At 38.1% G+C, this 22,681-nt stretch overlaps 1 protein-coding gene across 1 annotated transcript in view; it reads right to left on the bottom strand.

Annotated features, from left to right (window-relative positions):
* Positions 1–7,840: 7,840 nt before the first annotated feature.
* Samuel (SAM-motif ubiquitously expressed punctatedly localized protein) overlaps positions 7,841–22,681 on the bottom strand; it is a 521,445-nt gene continuing 506,604 nt past the window's right edge. Inside the window, exon 4 of the mRNA XM_068225738.1 lies at positions 7,841–8,092. Coding sequence (XP_068081839.1) covers positions 7,841–8,092 — 252 coding nt within the window. The remainder of the gene's footprint in view (positions 8,093–22,681) is intronic.

The following is a 22,681-nucleotide window of genomic DNA, read 5'->3' as shown; positions in this document are numbered from 1 at the left end:
GATCATACGAAATACGCTTCGTTTCGCTTATTTCGAGTAAGTACAAAGTGGGGCATAAATTGTATATAACACACTTCACATGGGCTATCAAATAAGAACTAGTCGTTCGTTCTGCAATGATAGAATTAGTTAAATAATTTATAAACATTTCCATTTGTACAATAAGCTGAACTAAGTCATTCAAAACACTGTCCTATTGAAAATATCATACAGGCACAATACATTCTGTGATGATACGCAAGTGTTCTGAAAAGTTTTAATGACATAGTAAGTCTTATCAGCACAACTTATTTTGTAGAAGTGACATGGGCGTACAAATCAAAGGCAAATATGCTACCATATAAACTCAAAATGAGAATATTAATGCAATTTAGAGCATTTCAGCTGGATGCGCTTAACGTTAACATTTTCATGATTTCCATCTGATAGACCCGCTCATGAGAATACTGATCTTACATGCCAAACGATAGCAAAATGACCGTCGACTTTGTTTGGAGGATCACGAGTCTGACTTAAGCTCAATCAAACCTCGAAAGTTTCTTTTCCAAGGTGTACTGGAATTAATTGTATTCAGTATTATGAGAAGAAGAGAGAAGTACATAACCGATAGAAGTCGTTGTGACAATTCTCATTCGTTTCCATTTGTTTCGAAATTAAATACACAGAACATAAGAATACTGTACTTCATGGTAAGGGAAATATTAGAAATGTATAGCGAAATATTCTTTATCCAAATATGGTATGTATTTTAGTACATTTATTTCATAGATTTCAAAAAGAATAAACATAAATTGGGAAAAATATTCAGAAAGCTTATGGTATTGGTTACTAGGCGTACATCATACTGGGGATTAAAATTGTTCAACCTCAGCAATTCATCTATTTTCTATAGCTTCGGGCGGTCGTGATATCTCTGGATAGGAGCAGAGAATGTAAAAAGATATAGTTTCTTGTTAGTGAAGTGTCTCCAAATCCTTAAGTGAACATGTCCAGACACAGGTTATGGATTACCAGTCCCCATGGCGCAACAGTTCCCGAAAGGCCATGGCCTACCAAACGACCGCTACTCAGCCCGAAGGCCTTCAGAATATCAGGTGTCATGTGGTCAGAACAACAAATCCTTTCGGCCGTTATTCTTGGTTTTATAGACCGGGGCCGTCATCCCCCATCTGATAGCTTCTCAATGTTTGCGTAGGCTGAGTGGACCTCGAACCAGCCCTCAGACCCAGGTAAAAATCCCTGGCCTGGCCGGGAATCGAATCCGGAATATCCAGGTAAGAGGCAGGTACGCTATTCCTACACCGCGGGCCGGCCGGATTACCAAAGGACTATAACATAATATTGTAAGGAAACGCGACAGTTATTTTAAATACTATAATTACTATAAATTTGATTAAGCAAAGTGAGCAATTAATGATTATTTTTTAACATTTCAAATAGCCTTCTAACTTCACTAGGATGAAAGGTGTTGTAATTGGAAATACAGACATTCCATTGTATTGCTGATTGATCGTACTGGGATCTTCGTGCTTTCTGAGAAAACTCTCCACATCAACAATGAGTATACGAGTGAGATTAAACATATTAAGTAACCCAACGGTAAACATTTAGAAAATGCATTCAACGAATTTAGAGATTTGGTAAACTATCTGCATCTGAATTCAGTTGCATAATCGTATCCTTTGCTAAACCATAAACTACGTTTGGAACTGTTTATTTACCGACGTGACTGTCATTTACGTAAAATAAAATAGTTTATCGGGCCGATGACCTTAGATGTTAGGCCCCTTTAAACAACAAGCATCATCATCATCATCAAAATAGTTTATCCGGTTTATCTGATAAATTACTGTGTTTGTAGTCAGCAAAAAGCTCTCATACGTAGTGATAGAAAAGATGTTACTCTCCTATTAAATACTTTTTATAGATGTTAACAAATATGTACTTTTTTATGACTATCAACCTCCATTTGAGATCGTCACGTGTCTATCAGTGAAAACTCTGAAGTAGTTCAATTACAGGAAAACTGACATTAAGTAAACACATTTAACCACATCACAAAATATAATGGTAATTGACATTGTAAGAGTAAAAAAAAAAAAAATCTGCTTGAATGAAGCTATTGAATTATCTTCCTTTCCTGAAATGAACATGCTTCAGAATTTTGTCAAACAATTCTATATAAACAGACCCAACGTGAATCTGACCTATGCAACCAGATAACCCATGATCATCTTTACAACATAACTGAACTAACTTGTATTGACATAGTTAACTAAATGGAAACACTGATGGTATGGACTGCGTTGACGTGTGTATATATATTTCATTATGAAACGTGACATTGGAACAGATAATTTTTAAAGTTGAGAACAAGTATTAAATTGTAAGCTTTACATAGACGAGTAAATCTGCTAAAGTTACGAGAAAAGTTCTATTATAATACAAGAGAGAGAGGAATTCACTATACATCTAATCTTATTCTAGTTAAGAAAGACTTTCAAGGAACAACAAAGGAATACACATATAATATTTTAATTAAATCAACGTAAAATATTATACTTGTATATTTGCACAACAAAAGTAAATAATAAGAACTGAAAGGTTACTTTATTTTAAAATACTGATTTTTTCATATCTCTTGATTCACTGGAAAGTAATTTAACAAAAGCCAGTTTTCAAGAAGTTTTTCTTGTTTATGTCAGATATTAACTATTACTACGAAAAAAGAGATCGAAGTAATAAGAGATATATAATTCAGAATATTAAGACCGTAAGCTGCCTATTGATATTTCCTTTTTTTTAATGTCAATACTGACAGGTATGATATTCCAATTGTTAGTAATCAAGGGAATGTCTAACCGACTCAATAAAAAGGCGTATTTGGTTCAACCAGAAAGATGGGGGTTCAATTCCTCATTAAAAAAGTCGTAAAATTTAGAAGTGAGACTTCTGGAGAGTCACACGACCCTAGGTGTACCAGAAATGAGTACTAGGTTAATTATTGGGAGCAAAGACGACCAGTCATATACCTAATGACTCAATTTCTCTCTGTGCCGAGGTTATGGCTACTGGAAGCCTTTTACTCTCTACTTTTCTAGAAACCTCGAAACCTGCAAGGGGACAGCTTTACTCTTACAGACAGCTTATGTAATATGCTGCACAATTTAAAATATTTACGCGCTAACTGGAAGTAATCAAATTTATATCAACAGACTAAAGTGTTTTCATAGTATTTATACAACATTGGCCTCATCACGAAGCAATTGTTCTGTGCCAGCGGAAGGTAACTTATATTTTTTATTAATTTATCCCGTTCAAGGTGTAAAATTCGATGGCAGTGGGCACAGTTCTGAGAGCAATTATCTGAGGAAGACCACAGAAGGAGTTGAGTAATTTTAAGTAAAACGAATAAAATATAGCAAACATATATGTTTTTTCTTTACACATCTCCGAACGTTATGATTAAATGTTTACAAATAATAACTAATACAAGATAATGTATTAAGATTCTTCTATCATCAGACACAGTGACCAGAAAACAAAGTAGCATATATTTTACAAACAGTTGGCAATTATTAGCTATGATAGCCTAGTAAATTTACAGTAAATAATACTTAGCCAGTATAGTGATATCACTCATACCATAATGATTTTCAACGAATATTTATTCAATTTTCTGTTAAGGCACACGAAGATATGCATACAGTTCGATATATCACGGTACTTATAAATGTATTAAGTAGGTCATATTAATATTTAGTGATCAAGTGTTCAGAAACAGTAGAATTTACATTTCCTTTACATGAATATTAGTGACAACATTCTGAGGATAATTATTCAGAGTTTTTGATCATTAAAGTAGCATTAAAATAGAAATAATAGAAAATTCATATTTTCATCAGAAACTTAAATATAGGTATAATTATTTTGAGTTCTCATCTGAAGAAGCTGACGAAGGACAGTGAACTAAAAATAAGAATGTCGATAATTGCATCACTATGCACTCGTATACATACATATTATTTGGATATGAAGTAAATTTTGTAGGGTATTGAAAACATTAGGCCTATAAATGAAAAAATGATGTCTCAAAGCCATTATTACCGTAAATATGCACATACAATTTCTGCAAGTAAAACTATTGATTCTATGCGTAAAATTGATTGAACTTAAGAGTTTGCTATGATTGTCATTAAACAAGTTCCACGAAAATATGATCTGATGATATGACAGGGAAATCTACGAAACATTATGAGCAATTGGAACGATAGTCTGGTTTACACAAGTAACATATCGCATTGTTACTCCTGTCTCTATGTACAGTACTTGTGTATGTTTGATGTATGTTGGAAAATACATATACAATGGCTTATTAATAAGAAAATTCTACTATTTTTTTCAGCGAATTGTATAAGTTAGCTAACTGGATTCCTAATATCTTTCTAAAATGTCTTAATATCCACCTTGGTGTGTACGGAAGTAGATGTGCATAATAAATGTGTGGTTTTGTTACCTTATAGGCTAATTTTATCTGACATATTGTCAGTCAATGTTATAGGATGTAAAGAGTAGACGACAAGATACGAAGTAAGAACTGCAGGTTAGTCCAATGAAGAAATTGATACTCTGAACCTAACCCAATTTTCGAGTAATTCAGAATACATGTATGATGAGAAGTCAAAATAGGCTTCTGGGCGAGTTATTCTTCCTAATAACGATATAGATACCATTGGAGGGTCTGATTTAACTCTATATATTGCGGAGAACACATAAAATGAGAAACATAGTGATGAAACAAAGCATTGTTCTTCACAGAGGATGAAATTCAGTTCTTCACAGAGAAGATGATATTAAGTAGAACCATTATACACTATTTTCAATCGAGGCGCTCTTTGGCAAAACAATCACCTACATGAAGTTAACATTCACTTTAAACATTCTAGCAAGCTATACTTCTCTCATATACTCTGTGAAAAGCTATTCATCATTATATTTTATGACAAAAAATCCTGGCTTTATGAATGAATGTCGGGAGGAAGTGTTATTTTGTACTCACGATTTTCTAAACATAGTATGTTTCTTGCGTAGCATCATCTTGGTGACAGATGAGTGGTTAAATATTACTTCACGATGTACTGCTAAGAAGGCATTTAATCAATGCTTAAGTTCATAACCCTGTAAATGTATTTTTTTCAACATCAGTACCATTCAGTTTAGCTGAAACTAAACGAACTTTCCATTCTACAACTACTGAACCATATTGTACAACCCGGCTCTTACTTTTAACAAGATATTGCAGTAACTATATATATACAAGCTAAGTATCGTTATGGCAACAAATAATCAAAAAAAGCTATACATCTAAAAATATACAAATATTACAAAGATGCTTACTAACTACAACATAAAATAAGGAACTGAGCAAGCCTCTGCTAGTTAATGAAAGTCTACATTTGCTGCTTGCAGTAGCAACATGAGGCGACAACGAGATCTGTAAGTTAGCAGAGAAACTATCCTCTCTTATATAGATAAAATTTCAGTTCTGAATGCGGAAAAAGATCTGTACATTTTATCATCACCTGCTAAAGGTGCCTACGTATTTTTGAGCAGCTTTGAAATCATTCAGTTCTAAAATTATAAAAATTATATATTATATAAGTACATCAGTAAAGTGAAATAAATATAGATATATCGCTATTTAAAATGTTTGCATATGAGTACTATGATATAATTACAAATTCTGCATTTATAAGTACATGTCATATTCAAGTAAGAATTAAATCTGTTAGCATTCATGATACGGCCTTGCATAAATACAGTACCCAATGTTTAGCACATAGAAGAACATTGCTATCGGTCAAACTAAGACATCACCAATTTTCTATTAGGGTTGTTAAACCTTGCAAAAATAACTCATTAAGCGCGTAATGAGTTTATCCAGTGAGTTTATACAGTATAGTATTACAAATTAAAATAAATTTGAATGACTGCTTTTATTTTATCAGTATGTTGTTCTTTCTATGAAAGGAATTGATGTTTGATATAAGTATACGATAAGTTAAGGGAAATATTCTCCTCAACTTTATTGCTAATTTAGAAATGTGAAACAATTTGTCAAAATACTTAATTCAATATATATTCTCAAAATATATTGAATACAAATCACCCAAAATAAAATAACGCCACGTTTTGAAATTTAGTTTATTTTTATCTACTGTTGAAGAATAAGAACACCTACATTCAATAAAATGAACGGTAAGAGGAGGTCTTCAACCGAAATAAACCTAAATGTTACTCGATGCGGATGTGTAATGGACAACTAGGATAGCTGCAGGAAAAAGAAATGACAGGTCGAAATTAAAATTAAAGTGATACACTAAGAAATGAAGAAATCTGTTACTTGCTAAGTAAGTTTGTTAATAATTTTCTGGGATTTCTAAGGGGCACCCCGATAACATGAGTTTGTTCAAGAATAAGAAGGAAATATTGTGCCATTTAGGACATAACATTGTGCCTGTGAGACACGAGCCGGTATAAGAATATCAGGAACTATCAACCAATCAACAGCTGTCTATCGCCCACAATGTTATCGTTTTGTTGTTTTCTTCTCATTTCATCGTGCGTACGTGTACTTGTTTTTATATAAATTCATCAGAATACCGCACTGAAACATCTTCAATAATATATTTGACCTCAGACTACACAATCAACAGGAGGTAACAGTGTTATTCTGATGAATCTGACAGCTAACACAATGGGAGAATGTGACCCAAAGAGTTTAAGTACAGATATGAAACAGTGTATTTCCGTGCTGAAATATTTGTTCTCTATATAGATTAAGAGTACCTGTGAACTTTTATTATCACTACATTTAATTGCAGTTATTTGTTAAATAGTCTAAATGACACTGAGTTCTTTGTTCTATCTTGTAAATTCTGGACTTATTGTTATATTGCTATAGATAAGGTCTTCAAGGTAACAAAAATGATGTCATTATTTAAAAAGGTTGTATTATTTCCATGAGCTATCCTTAGGGTGAATTACTTACTATATAATTACAGTAGAATTTTCTCCAAGAAGAAATTGTAATACTTAATGTACATGTTTAGAAATTTTCTGTTAAGGTGGTTCTTTCAAATCTAGCATTTCGACGAACATGGAGGGAAAACTAACATAATACGTGTAACTTATATCAGTAAACCAATAAACACCGAATCTAAGAATCTTGGTTGCCCTGGAGAATATATTATTATATATACATTAAGTACTGTTTGGTAAAGTATGCTGATCTCACTACCAATTCAGATGAAAAGTATTTAGGACTATAGTGAGTCAGGAAATGTGGCTGCAGAATTCTAGACTGAATAACAATGTTCTTCACATTTGATTATTTCAATGAATGTTATCCTTCATGAAGAAAATAAGTACAAAATTTCTTGCATTGCAAGGCCTACGATAAACTCTAGAAAAAAATGCACATCATATCACAATTATCTTGAAGTCTATAATTATATGCATTTCATTGTCAGACTTAAATAGTAGTGTTTTGTTCTCTGTGGACATTTTAGCGAAGCTTCGCACTAAATTAATTCTTGGTAAAAATGGAAAATTTACAGGCCTTAGATTATCGCCAACAAAATGTTCTGATATCCGTAGAAAGTTATTGCGTTCAATACTCGCAGACGGGTCATGACTTTCTCTACTATATAGATCTGGAGTTCATTCCAGATATTGCACTATGAAAATAAAATTGTAATGGGAGGCCTTCCATTTGTATGACTAAGATCCTCAGTAGATATGTTCAATTTGTAAGTTACAAGCACTAGATAGAACTTCTTCAAGCACCAGTGCTGCTTGGTCGACCCGCAGTGGAGGTTGGTGGTGTCTGGGCAGGCGAGACAGGAGGAGGCACTGTGGCCGGACTGTGGCAGTGTACACAGTGAAGGCAGATTGCACAGTGACCCAGCCTACGCGCAAGTGTTGCCCTGAGTTTGAGAGCCGGACCGAGCTTCATCCCCAGCGTGTTGGTGAGGTGCTCTTCCGTCAGCAGCGGCAACGAGGTACCGTCAATACGTTGTTCTCGGAAATTCTGAAACACACAGATGAACCTTCAATCAGACCCAGTTTTTAATACACACATATTCATGAAATGAAATGGAATAGAATATGCCATTTTCCAAATCCTGGATGATCTGGTACAGGGAAGAAAACACTATTTATGGTAGACCTTGTTGAAACATGCAATTTTTTAATGTTAAACGTAAGATAAACATAAAATACATACATAGAAATAAGTAGGTCTGCATTAGACAGTTGGCAAAATAAAACAACAATTCCTGCTGTAAGAATAAAACAACTTGAAAGTCGTTGTTCATCAATATCATACACTGATAAAACCAATAGTGAAAGTACTAAATTCTAAGGGGTATTACAAGTTGCCCACAAAAGAAAAAAATGTTCACTCGCCGAGCTGAGTGGCTCAGACGGCCTTCTAACCCCAGCATGGCAGATTCGATCCTGGATCAGTCCAGTGGTATTTGGCTGGAATCAATGCCAGGAAAGGTAGTCAAATCCACTTTCTGTGGATAAAAGGACACAGTGAAATAAGATACAATGTTGTCGATCATCTCGCGAAAGGAAGTATACTCAGTGGCATGTTTCAAGGGATAGTGCTTCCATATACTGACTTTATTCCGCTAGTCAAAAGAAGAGCCTATACCCAGTGGAAAGATGAATGGGCAAGAACTAGCCACTACCGAGGAACATATTACGCAACACTGCAAACAACAATACCTCAAAAACCCTGGTTATGGAGATACAATATTACAAGGAGACATCTTAACAACCATCATCCGGATGAGGCTTGGACACTGATACTACCCTCACCACCTCTATCACATCGGAGTGACTACCACGACAGTTTGCCCACATGATGATTACGATGATGCGGATCTGAATCACATAGTCTTTTCTTGTTCCAGGTATGAGCAACAACGAACAAAGTTATTCGCACAGCTTCGGTCGTTACGTATCCCATTCCCCACAATTGTTAACATTCTTCTTCAAGACCACGATAGCAACATCTACAGAGCACTGATTCAGTTTCTACAAGACACCAATCTAACTCTAAAAACCCTGATGCAGAAGCCACCAACTGAAATAATTAATAAAGATAATCTCCTAACTGTTACACCCCATTAACTACTACCTTTCTGCCATGGCCTTCCTACCCTGTAGTAATGCCATGACCGGCCTCATGGCGAGAAGATATAGCACCATCCTTATCCTTATCACTACCTGCTGGCCAAATAGTGTCTAACCAAAGGCCATTCTTGTAAATAATATTTTTAAAATGCCAGGAAACAGCTTGCGTGCCATAACGTCCTTGACCGATCGCACGCTGTCTGATGCGGCATGCAAAAATCCAAATGCAGTTTTTATTGATATCTCAAAAAGTAACTGCCCGATTTTGAAAATAGTTACATATTTGAACTTGTACGCAGGTGAACTTTTAGGCCAATTGTATGTATTAGTTACGTTCCATTAAAAAATATAGAGTTAGTATCAATATCTCGGTTATTAATCACCCCATGAGAATAAGTAGCACATTATTTTACATTACCCTGGGTATCATTTACGAATATGAAAACAGAACACCTATATCATTAATGGTTTAGACCGGGTGAGTTGGCCGTGCGGTTAGGAGCGCGCGGCTGTGAGTTTGCATCCGGGAGATAGTGGGTTCGAATCCCACTGTCGGCAGCCCTGAAGATGGTTTTCCGTGGTTTCCCATTTTCCACCACCTAGGGCTTTCCTATCCCATCGTCGCCATAAGACCTATCTGTGTCCGAGCGACGTAAAGCAACTAGCAAAAAATAATGGTTTAGACGTTATTTCCGTACAACATCTTTGGCGAATAACCCTGTATAACAGATGGCCATAGACGCTTTCTTAGAGATCCTAAAGAAACAAACCCCACAGCGCTACAACCCTAATGGGCTTTGGTATACCAAGCTGCCACTGCGCAGTCCGGAGGTCTGCAGATTACGAGGTGACACGTGGTCAGCACGACGAATCCTCTCAGCCATTATGTTTGGCTTTATAGACCGGGGCCGCTATCTCACCATCAGATGTTCTTACGTAGACTGAATGAACCTCGAATCACCCTTCAGACCCAGTTAAAATCCCTGAACTGGTCGGGAATCGAACCTCATCCAGGTAAAGAACAGACCGCGGGTACAGCCTTATCCTAATTAATAACACAATTATACACTTAAGTGGAGATTCCACGCTGACACAGGTTTTCACACAAAAGTCACACGCATTATATACAATGGGCCGATTATCAAATTGTCCGAAGCTCCTTACATGAAGCAACAACAATAATTTACTTTTGTACATTGCATGAGTCTACTGAAGGATCTATTTCGACTACGGATGAAGTTGTTATTATTATTCTTTCCGATGAGGCCTGCTAAGGACCACGTGCCAATTTCAATTCAGTTCTTCTTTGTTGTTTTCTCTTCCGCTCCTTCCAATATTCTTTCATCCTTTCACTATGCTATTTCCTTCTGTCCTCGGACCACTTCGCACCAGGCTTCTTGTTCAATCTTCCTTGGAATCCTTCCATATTTACTACCCTTTTTAAAAAATTATCTGTCCATAGGTTCTTCTCTTATATTATTTCTTTCTAAATCTTTCTTTACTTCTTGAATCCAGCTAGTTGTTGCCTTTTAGTCCCAAAAGTACTTAAAAATCCTTTTTGTTAATCTGGAATCATCCATTCTGTAAATATATCCGAAAAATTGCAATCTCCTTTTTCTTATGGTTTCTGTTATGTTTTCTATGTTCCTATATATTTTATCATTAGATCTTAATTTCCATACTTCTGTTGTTTTCACAGGGCCTCAGATTTTTCTCATGATTCTCCTTTCTAGTACCTCAAGTTTATCTAATCTATAGTTTAGTACCACTGCCTGTTGCCATTTCTTGATGGATGCAGTGTTTTTGTATCCGTCTCTTGGCACAAGCGAGAGCAAAGTGTAGCTTCCACCGAAGTCCCAGCCTCATCCATAGCTGTGACAATTTGGAAGCTGCTGGGGTATGGGTGGTGCTAAGTAATGACATTTGGAGCACGACTAGTTTCCGAGTGTTATGAAAGGTGTTGCTCATTGGGTCAGTCGTGCTGCAGTGGCACCTTCTGGCCCAGTGAGGAAAGCAATGGTAAACTACCTCACTCCTCATCTTGCCTAGTACGCTTCATTTGGGCTCTGTCATTGGTTTTTGTTGTTTCCCTATAACTGCATAGTCTTTGGTGGTGCTATTTGAGGATCCAACCAGCCTCTGGGCTGATGACCTAACAGACAGACAGTTTAGTAGGAGGCATTTACTTGCATATAAGCATTATTATTATTATTATTATTATTATTATTATTATTATTATTATTAATATCATTATTATTATAATTCTTCTGCTATGGACTAGGGGGTAAGAAGCAAGCCCGCGATACAACAGTTATATTCCAGTTGTAGTTGCAGAGAGCCTCCACAAGAGCAGTATCGTCGCAGCATGTGCTGCTATCATACGGTGAAACAGCGAAACATATGCACTGCTTGCACGGCCGACTTGATGCGTCGCTCTAGCTGAGAGATCCAGTCGGCCGTGACTGCTTGTCCCGTGGTCGAGGTCTTATGAAGCCACTGGCCTTACTTTCAACTTATGCATCTAGTCCAGATTGAAGGAACGCTCGTCTTCTGTGCTCACTGTGTTTCCTACATTTACGATCGCTTATGTTATAGCCATGCATTACTCTGAATATGATGGTTTAAAAATGTTACATAGTTGTGCTATGAATCCTTGTAAAAACGAACTTTTTTTTTTTTGTTTTACAATTTGCTTTACGTCGCACCGACACAGATAGGTCTTACGGCGACGATGGGATAGGAGATGGCTAGGATTGGGAAGGAAGCGGCCGTGGCCTTAATTAAGGTACACTCCCAGCATTTGCCTGGTGTGAAAATGGGAAACCACGGAAAACCATCTTCAGGACTGCCGACAGTGGGGTTCGAACCTACTATCTCCAGAATACTGGATACTGGCCGCACTTAAGCGACTGCAGCTATCGAGCTCGGTCTGAAAACTATAAAATGAAGATAATGATGCTACGGTCCAGTTAAAACTTTACCGTGGAGCTTCTATTGAGCTCGGCTATGCTACATTATAAATTCGAATCTCATTCAGCTACATATATCGAATTAATGATAATAATAATAAATTAAGTAAAAACAAAATAAAATAAAATAAAAATAAAATTATTATTATTATTATTATTATTATTATTATTATTATTATTATTATTATTATTATTATTATAACAACTAGGCTCAGACGATAAATCGCTGGCTTTCTGGTCCGAAGTCAGTTGACTCGATCCCACAACTGTCCAGTAGTATATGGAGATTTTCAAATACGCCAGCCTCATGGCGGTAAATTTACCGACACACAAAATTATAACTATCACGGGTCAAAACTGCGGCTAGTCTGTGTGCCTGAAAAGCACCGTACAAGTAGTTATTGGGACGTAAAATTATTATTATTATTATTATTATTATTATTATTATTATTATTATTATTACATTAAAATCATGCAACTGCACATTACTAATAATAATAATAATAATCGTTCACACAGAAGAACCTATATAAAGTGTAATCTGTCCAACGTGGAAACGGGCGGAAACGAAACACACTGTAATGGATATTTATCAATGAGAATTTTTTTTTCGGTACATACAGTACCAGCAAAGTAAAATCATCTCCGCACAAGCCATTGAAGCCCTTTGAGGAGTGGAAGGTAAAGGTGAAGGTTTTCAGTATCCATAACCTATGCCCGGTTGTCTCTGCCTTGATGAATTAACCTGGTACACATTTGTAGTGTAGGCTTAGTGAACCTCAGGGCATTGTACCTATACCTATACCTCTCCAGAAAAGAAAATCTAGTTTCCAAATTTCCCTCACTTGAAGGGGAACCTAGCTCGTGTCCTTCCTGGTGAACCAACAGCGCCTTTATCACCTTGACTAGGCAGGCCCTACATATAATAAGCTACTTCAAATAAATCACTTGATTAACCTACGTTTTCAAGGAAGAACTGAAGGAAATTCACATCTGCTAATGCCATTGTTGAATGGCCGGAATAAAGTAAACTCGTGTCCTCATCCCGATGTGGTGCAGCTCTTTTCAAGCATACCCCCAATGGAGCTGACCTGCATGTACCATTTCAACCACATACCAGCCCTCTTGCCAGTCTTAAATTTCTGGTAGTACCGGGAACCGAACCCGGGCCCCCGAGGACGGCAGCTAATAATGCTAACCGTTACGCTACGGAGGCGGACAGCCAGATTAATTATACGGTTTCTTCTTCCCTTTTGATCCTTTTCTGCAGCCTTCTCTTACAATGCCTGTTGCTCAGAATACATTTCTGCCTAAGATATACGCTTTCGAGATAATCATTATCTTGTCAGTACATATGAGCCATTTCTAGAGGAAGGACGATGGATAGAAGGTATGCATCCTTGTCTTTGTGAACGGAAATGTTATGGGATGAAGTAGCGAAATGAAAACTTATTTGTTACAAAATCTTGTTACATTTAAGAAGAGAGAGAACTCAGGTTTATGAGACATAAAAGCAAAAAAGTGACAATACTGAAACAGTTTTTATTATTATTATTATTATTATTATTATTATTTGCTTTACGTCGCTCCAACACAGATAGGTCTTACGGCGATGACAGAATAGGAAAGGCGTAGGAGAGGGAAGGAAGCGGCCGTGGCCTTAATTAAGGTACAGCCCCAGCATTCGCCTGGTGTGAAAATGGGAAACCATGGAAAACCATCTTCAGGGCTGCCAACAGTGGGGTTCGAACCCACTCACAGCTGCGCGCCCCAAACCGCACGGCCAACTCTCCCAGTATACTGAAACAGTGAATGGAGTGATCTGGATAAATGAAAAGATAAGTGGGGAAATACGCTAGGAAGAAATCAGCGATGGAGTGGTATGTGGATTGCACGTATGTAAAACCTATCGATTTCTGGTTCCAATTTTACAAACCAAATCTCTCTCCATGACAACAGCTGTCTACACATCATACTTGCTGGATATTTTATAATAAGAAAAAATACATTGTGTTGAAAGGAGAATGTGCCACTCGAAAGTTGTGGACGAAAGCACAAGTACTGAGTGAAACTCAAAGAAACAAAACTTCACGTCGACATATTCAGTTCCGACGAATCGGAATAATTAATTTATACTTTACCTTCTAAATCAATCATATTTCGCGGGGAAAGTGTAAAGGAAGTAAATATGTTCGTAAACGGCTTTTTTGTCGCAAGGAAGGACAGCAGAAGAAATGAGAAAAATATTAATTAGGAGGCCTAGACACTTTACAAACCTACATTTCTGTAAGTTCTCAATTACTTTGTGAAGAAACAAAGTCTGACCAATCAACTGTGTAATAAAAGACATTCAACTCGAAGATGGAAAAGAAAAACTATAGTGACCCTGTTCTGGACAACGCCTCTTGCTGCTCTCAAATGTCAAGCTGGCCAGGTCTGCATATAACTCAACAAGTGTCATTCAGCATGTAGACCACGGAGTGATTTACACTTTAAAGTCATACTACAGGTGTTTATTTATGCAGTCCTTGGTTACAAATGGTAATAAAGCCAACTATATCTACGTTCTAGCACTTACCGGATACTGTTAGCTGGATAAATTTGGCGGCAAGGCACATCGAAGTTCAGAAGTGTTTTGAAAACGCGGGATTGCGAAATGCTTAGGACGTCAGATACGAAGTATGTAGGAATGATGTTGACAAAACAAACCTGCAGTACGAAAAAAGTAAATTCACACTGTCGGTCAACATTCCACCGACTACAGTTTTCAGTTAGGGGCTGCCCGGCCGAGGCGGTAAAGGCGTGGTCGGTTCGCCCGAAAGGACGTGGGTTCGAATCCCCGTCAGGAAGTCGTGAAATTTAAGAAACGAGATTTCCACTTCCGGAGGTGCACATGGCCCTGAAGTTCGCTCAGCCTACACCAGATGTGAGTACCAGGTTAATTCCCGGGGGCAAAGGTGGCCGGGCGTAGAGTTAACCACTTTACCCCGTTAAGTGCCGAGGTTACGAATAGTGGAAGCCTTTACCTTCCACCCCTCCAAGGGCCTTCATGGCCTGTACACATATGACTTTTTATTGTTTATATAAATTGTTTGTTTGCCCAGTGATTAGTAATTGTCAAAATTGTATTTAACAATGGTGAATAACGTGAGAAGTAAGAAATGTATTTGCAATATCGATCGATTTTTCGTTTTTTTTTTTTTTTTTTTTTTTTTTTTCACACTATACGCTCAAGTTTGCGACGCTTACGTAGTCGTCTCATTCGTTCTGAAGATTTCCTTTTGGTTCTATTTAAACCCTTATTGAGTCATGGATCATTTCTACGAAGTATGCCTAAATTTGTCAATTTTCTGTCACATTTCAATCTTTCTTGATTTTTCTGTTAGATCCTACCGGTACGAATCTAATAACAACCCACTAGTCTCACGCCAGAGTCTGCAGCCAGTGGACAAAGAAGTGAGAAGAAACAAAGAGCCATAAAAGTAAATATTACTCAATGATCGAACAGAATCCCCCGCGAAGTCCTTGGTTCACACAATGGAATACTCAACGACGATTTATCTCGACAATGAATCGAAAGCGATTCAATCACGTATGTTTTAGAAGCCACCTTTATCGTATCAATGTAGTGGACACACCATATTTGTACATCTGTTTTGTTTAATGTGCTCATTATCACAAACAGCAAAATGTGTTGTTACATCTCTGATCCACGCTAAACAACAGTTACCATCCTGCATCAGTACACTACAGGCGACTAAAGACAAAAAAATGTATACTAATAGTATGAAGTATTTAGCAGAAATTCGCCTACAAATTTGAATGATTTTATATGGATATTTATGTAATTAATATTTGAAAATTGTACAATATATATGTATTTTGTATATATTCCAATCTATGTCAATGAACTGTAAGGAACTGTAATGAATTGTAATGAAACCAGCATTTTGTAACATCTAGACGTCCGTTTCGTCTCACACTGACCTAAAGCCAAATAAGTAAATAAATTTAAAAAACGACTTTCCACCGCCAAAACCATGCCTCAAAAAGACGGCCATCTTATGATGATGTCATGCGCATTACGTCACTGCCGTGATTACGTCTTGCGCATTCAGCCTTCTACTTTAAAATAATATACAGAAGAGAATACTCCCTTCTCCTGATTCTGGGTCACCAGAAACTAAAGAGAGAGTATTAATTTATTGTAACGCAAATTGTTTTGATAAGTGAATATTAAATCATTTTTATTGCTGTTTGCCTATAATTATATTGTTGTAATTAGATTTAAGAATTGTTTTGTACCCCCTTTTACACATTATTTGATTTTTAATTCCTACATTTTGAACTGTGCCAGATAATCTCACGTTCTCTGGTACCACGTTTTTAAGCTAGATTGCCTGAAATGGGCGTCCTGCCTCGCGTTTACTCGGTTTGAACATGGCGGCCCGCGCCAGGTTTCAGCTTACTATTGATCAATGGAACCGGCCTCCGAATACCGTTCTGCACTTTCTATTAAATCGTTCTCTCTCTTATAACTGCCCTCGGGCCTTCTTCCTAACAGGCGGGAACATTATAAATTTATTATATTTGACTTACGGATCATATACACGATAAGGACAGTATGCGCCAGCAGCTGTAATGTAAACCCTGTGTAATTGTGTTTGCAGTGGGTCATTGCTCGCCAACTGCTCACTAATGACAGAGGAGAGGTGCCACAAGTAAATGACGGACGGAAATTCCACGCCCAGGGCAGAATGTCGCTGTTACTGTCACAACTAATGTGGTAAATCTGCTAACCAGTACCTACCTCTACGACGATCCCAAGCGTACGGCCACGGGGTCTTCCTTGAAACATATGCGCCACTTATACCATTCCAGGTGTGATTATAACGGAGGAGAACAAGATTATAAGAGGCATGTTTCAGCGAAGTATCAGTAGTATTACGCTCAGGTTGGAAATGTGGTTAAGTGTACGAGAGGACCACGATTCCTAACTCCGCTACTAGTAAAGGCAAGTATATGAAAGAAATTTTAAGAAGAAATGAAATGGCGTATGGCTTTTAGTGCCGGGAGTGTCCGAGGAGATGTTCGGCTCTCCAGATGCAGGTCTTTTGATTTGACTCCGTAGGCGACCTGCGCGTCGTAATGAGGATGAAATGATGATGAAGATGACACACACACCCAGCCCCCATGCCAGCGAAATTAACCAATTAAGGTTAAAATTCCCGATGCTGCCGGGAATCGAACCCGGGACCCCTGTGACCAAAGGCCAGCACGCTATTTAGCCATGGAGCCGGACGAAGTAAGAAATAATCAACAGCGTTCCATCTGGTAACTTAAAACTGTTCTTCTATTGGTGCCGTCTCCTCAAGAAAGTTGGCAATCAATATGAAGTATTGCTCCTATTTTATGCTTTCAGTATCAGAGTTGATGTCGAACCACTAGCGGAGGTTCCTCGTCCAGGATAATCTTCTCCGTCTACGTCCACGTTTTCCTTATATCTTGCCTTCTATCATACTTTGTATCAGGCTGAATTTGGCCTTTCGGAAAATGTGACTGAAATACTGCATGATATTTTCCTGCATTTCGTGAGGGTGACGATTTCACAGTGATTTCCGAGCACGACCGAGTACATCTTCGATGGTGACGTCGTGTATCCATGGGATCTTGAACATTTATAACCGACTGGAGGTAAAACACGCAGAGCTCTGTCTGTCGTATGCGAGCCCAAGCGCGCATTAAAATCGATGGATGATATCAAGGATTGAGCTGCACCTGGGACTACAACTACCTATTTCAGCAAGGATCCTCTACAACTTTTCTTGGCCATCATTTATTCCTTTCCAGCTCCAACTTTATTATTTTTCTGAGGGCTAATCATCCTTACACGTCTTATGTTTCAAGGCACTTCTCTTACTTATAAACAAATTACACAAGCTTGTTTTTGAACGTGACTTTCTATCTCGTGATTTTAAACTATAGCATCTACCAGTTATTCATGGACCTTATTTGAGGCATTCAACAAAGGGCGGATGTGGATACACATTACTAAGACAATACTGACAAGAGAAGGTACCTATAAATCGGTGAATGACATTGTTTGTGCACAATAATCGGAAGAAATATACATGTTTATTGTTTTCAGGCTATTAAATTCTTAAGGAACGAATAGTCTGCCGAGGAGTGGGGAGGGATTAGTTACGTTGACCCCTATCTCTCCAATTCTATCTTGAAAGCATGTTATACTCGGAGCATGTCTTTGAAAACCTTCCACCGTAATCACCGGAATTTAAACCAAAGCGGTATAGGAAATAGTACAGGTGATGACATCGTTGATGTATCACATTTGCTCAGTAAAAAACATTCAAATTTTAAGGGATTCACCCTGGTGTTTATTACTTGAATGCTAAAACATATTTAAATTCTTTAGCGAAGTTGGGGTGCTGATGGAAGAATTTCTAGATGGTGTTCTTGAACGGCGGACAGTCCCATAGATATATTGGTTACCGGAGGCTACGTGTTCGTCAAAATAATTAAATCCTGATCTCTAGAGGACGTACACCGTTACGATGGATGGACCAGGATGAGCTTACAGCAAACAAGTCACCATGCCCAACTCAGAGACTCCTGGAGGCAGATCACCAAAAGGCTTCTCGCGTGATACCACTACACCCTTACGAAGGGTTGGACTCAAAGAGAGAACAGCGTGCATAAGGTCAACTGAAGAGCGATCAGTTACTGTCGTGCTTTTCGTAGTCCTTTCATCCCTTTCCGATACCCTCGTTCTTCCTAATGTACGAATTCTTACACTTTCTTCTGATTAGTGTTAAAAGAGGATCGCTGCTGAGTTGTACTTCCTAAGCCTGTTGATGTATGTTTTAGTCTATTTACAGTTCTTTACATAGCCATATGACATTGTGATAATGTACCATGTAGTGTTAGGGGGTAGTTGGTAACACTGGAAATCTTAGCAAGTGGCCAATCCAAAAATGTAACCATTTGTGGAGCTGGTGAAGTATACAAGTGCCACTAGTCTTAAAATCTCGTGGTTTACATTCCACATTGACAAGTTAAACTGCATTCCACTTCAGTCAGAACAGAAAAATAATTCTGTATAAATATAGTCCTTTTATGTTTAATTAGTTTTAGCTAAACACAACGTTTTGTGACAAGCATTTGAACTAACTAGAGGACAATTTCTGCTGATCTTACTATTAAGTTCTTTCTTTTTTCGGGTTGGATCGTGCTGTTGTTTTATGGACTTTATGTGCAGGCTTCCGACGCTTATCCTCTTGGGCCCTGCATTTTGTTCTTTACGAAGGATAGGAAAAGGAGAGGGGTTTTTTTTTGCTAGGGGCTTTACGTCGCACCGACACAGACAGGTCTTATGGCGACGATGGGATAGGAAAGGCCTAGGAGTTGGAAGGAATCGGCCGTGGCCTTAACTAAGGTACAGCCTGGTGTAAAAATGGGAAACCACGGAAAACCATCTTCAGGGCTGCCGATATTGGGATTCGAACCTACTATCTCCCGGATGCAAGGTCACAGCCGCACGCCTCTACGCGCACGGCCAACTCGCCCGGTGGAAAGGAAAGGAAAGGAAAGGAAAGGAAAGGAAAGGAAAGGAAAGGAAAGGAAAGGAAAGGAAAGGAAAAGAAAGGAAAAGGCTAGGAATGGGAAAACAGCAGCCGTGGCCTTAATTAAGGTACAGCCCCAGCTTTTGCCTTGCGCGAAAATTGGGAACCAATGAATACTATCTTCAGGGCCGCCGACAGTGGGGTTCGAACCCATTATATTTTGTTCTGATTTACGTACAAGGAGACCTTACCAACGTGTCGCCACCGATTTCATCCATTTAAAAAAATATATATACGTGCATGTCATGACGAGAACTTTCAATGGTTCGAATAGCAAGGCGCAACTCTCAGTAAATTCCGAGAAAATACGATTTCAATACTTTAGCAGTGCTTCAAAAGACGAGCATGCGAAGCATTCCCACAATGAATACTCCTGCTCACAAGCTTGTGATTCACGGATCGAATGTAATCTCCGTGGTGTTTTTGTGAATTTGTTTCAACATTCAGTTTGTATGTTATTTGAATTACAAGATATGCGCAGTAATATGCATTTTTAAATATTGGTTTACAAATGTGCATATTGTCACCTATGACTATGTGGGGAATCGGATGTTATGGATTGAAAATGAGTACCTTACTGTTAAACGCTGATTACTTCCAGACCTATGTAGGTACAATTATAACACAATTAGTGGACCCGTTCGCTGCATTCCTTATAAATAGGTCAGATAACTCATCTTGATACTATACTAGTGGACCCGTGCGCTGCATTCCTTATAAATAGGTCAGATAACTCATCTTGATACGCCTGTCGTAGTCATATTGTTTTTGCTGCCCATTTCAATAATTTTATGAACATTTAATACTGATAATGCAGTTTATGGATTTTTCCAAAAATTAAAAAATGTGTTTATTTTTAAAGAAGATTCCAAATACCAATACCAATTTTAACGTCTGTAACATCTTCAGTTGTATGTGTGTCTTACCCTACACTTTTCTTTCCCAAACAGTAAGTCATAATATGTTTACCACACCGATTGGGAACGAACTTTGACTTAAAGGGCATTCAGAGTGTCACAGTTCATCTCAGCTACCCCAAAGAATATGAATTCGTCAGTAATATCGTCATTTTCGGATTTTTAAGTTTCACTCCCTTCCTTTAGGCGTGCTAGGGGTTTCTTGCCCCTACAGTAATTTTTCCAGTTAAACCCGGAAATAAGTTTTAAGGAACACATCATAATCTTCACATACGCTTATCTTCTCCTATTTTATTTTTTACCCCTTAGTGCCGGACTACCAATCAGATTTCGTTCAAACCACTTCATAATCCCTCTCAGATGTAACAAGAACAAACTGTCAAAATTTCAGCGAAATCGCTCCAGTAGTTTTTGAGTCTATTAGGTTCAAACATACCTACATCCAATTTTATATACATAGATTACAAGTTGGTATCACGCAGCAATTGAGCCATTTTCGTTTTAGTGTTTGGGTAAAGTATTGCGTCCAAAGCAAACAGTAGGCCAACGAAGAACAGCACCAAACGAAACAATTCGATCCGTGAATCACGAGCTTGCGAAGTAGAGAGCTTGCTCGTTACACTGGGCGTTCGTTGCTGGAACGTGTCGCATGCTGGTATTGTGAAGCACTCTCTAAATATTAAGATCCCATTTACTTAGAATCGGGTGGGAATTGCGCCTTGACGAGGCTGGGAGTTGCACCTAACAATTTTAACGGTGAAAGTTTTCGCCATGGCCGCATGGATATTGAAAATGGATCAAATCGGTGGGGACACGTTGGCAAGTTTTTAATGTTAGATCTAATATTTGGCAGTGTGTTTTATATCGTCTATTTTGTTCTTCATTTCTTCAATACAGCAACTTCCTATGCTCCACACGTGTTCAATAACCAAGAATATAACCTATCAATGGTACACTAGTCCGACTCGTTGGCTGAACGGTCAGCGTACTGGCCTTCGGTTCAAAGAGTCCCGGGTTCGATTCCCGGCCGGGTCGGGGATTTTAACCTTAATTGGTTAATTCCTACGGCACGGGGGCTGGGTGTATGTGTTGTCTTCATCATCATTTCATCCTCATCACGACACGCAGATCGCCTACGGGCGTCAAATAGAAAGACCTGCACCTGGCGAGCCGAACCCGTCCTGGGATATCCCGGCACTAAAAGCCATACGACATTTCATTTCAATGGTACACTTCTATTAAAGGATTTAAAATTACATTTCTGTTTCACTGAATTGAAGAACTTTCATAAGGACTTTTATTAAATCTGCCTTATTATGTTATACGGTGATTATCATTAAAATTTAAACGAAAGGAAAAGTGAAAATATTTGTAGCATTATGTTCAAGATGCAAATGTTAGTAATGGTTCAACAAAGAGTGCGTTTCCCATCACTTGAAATAATTTATGTCGGAAAGGGTTAAAATCATAATCACCACCACCACCACTCTCTACGAGACGCTGAGTTTAGTCTTCGTCAAGCTCTTCCCGGATGTCACTGAGGTAGGAAGCCACAGTAATGGGCGACCGATTATAGCCTGCCTGTCCTAAACATAGCCCGTAATTACGTTACTCCATGCTATATGTCCATCACACGACATGTACGGCACCCGCCTCATTCGTCATTTTCACACACAATGCTTAATGGCAGCATAATTTATACTTTTTCTCCTCTTTTTTCCTCTAATCACCTCCACGACCTTTAAGGTACAAAGTACTGTTGACCTTTGACCCCGACTGGAAGAGAAAGAGACATCAGTTTCATCACCATAAGCCTCAGACCGGCACTAATGGAAATGGGAAGCTGCGTTAGGAGGGTGCAAAAACATTGCCCAAAACCAACTCGCTTCAGCCTGCCATGTCATGACTGCTAACTAAATGTCAAGGTACGATACATTTCTGAATGAGT

The sequence above is a fragment of the Anabrus simplex genome, chromosome 1 (genome assembly GCF_040414725.1).
Source record: "Anabrus simplex isolate iqAnaSimp1 chromosome 1, ASM4041472v1, whole genome shotgun sequence".
In the NCBI taxonomy this organism is placed as follows: Eukaryota; Metazoa; Arthropoda; class Insecta; order Orthoptera; family Tettigoniidae; genus Anabrus; species Anabrus simplex.
The sequence above is the reverse complement of the archived record's forward strand: the minus strand, read 5'-3'. Positions and strand labels throughout refer to the sequence as shown.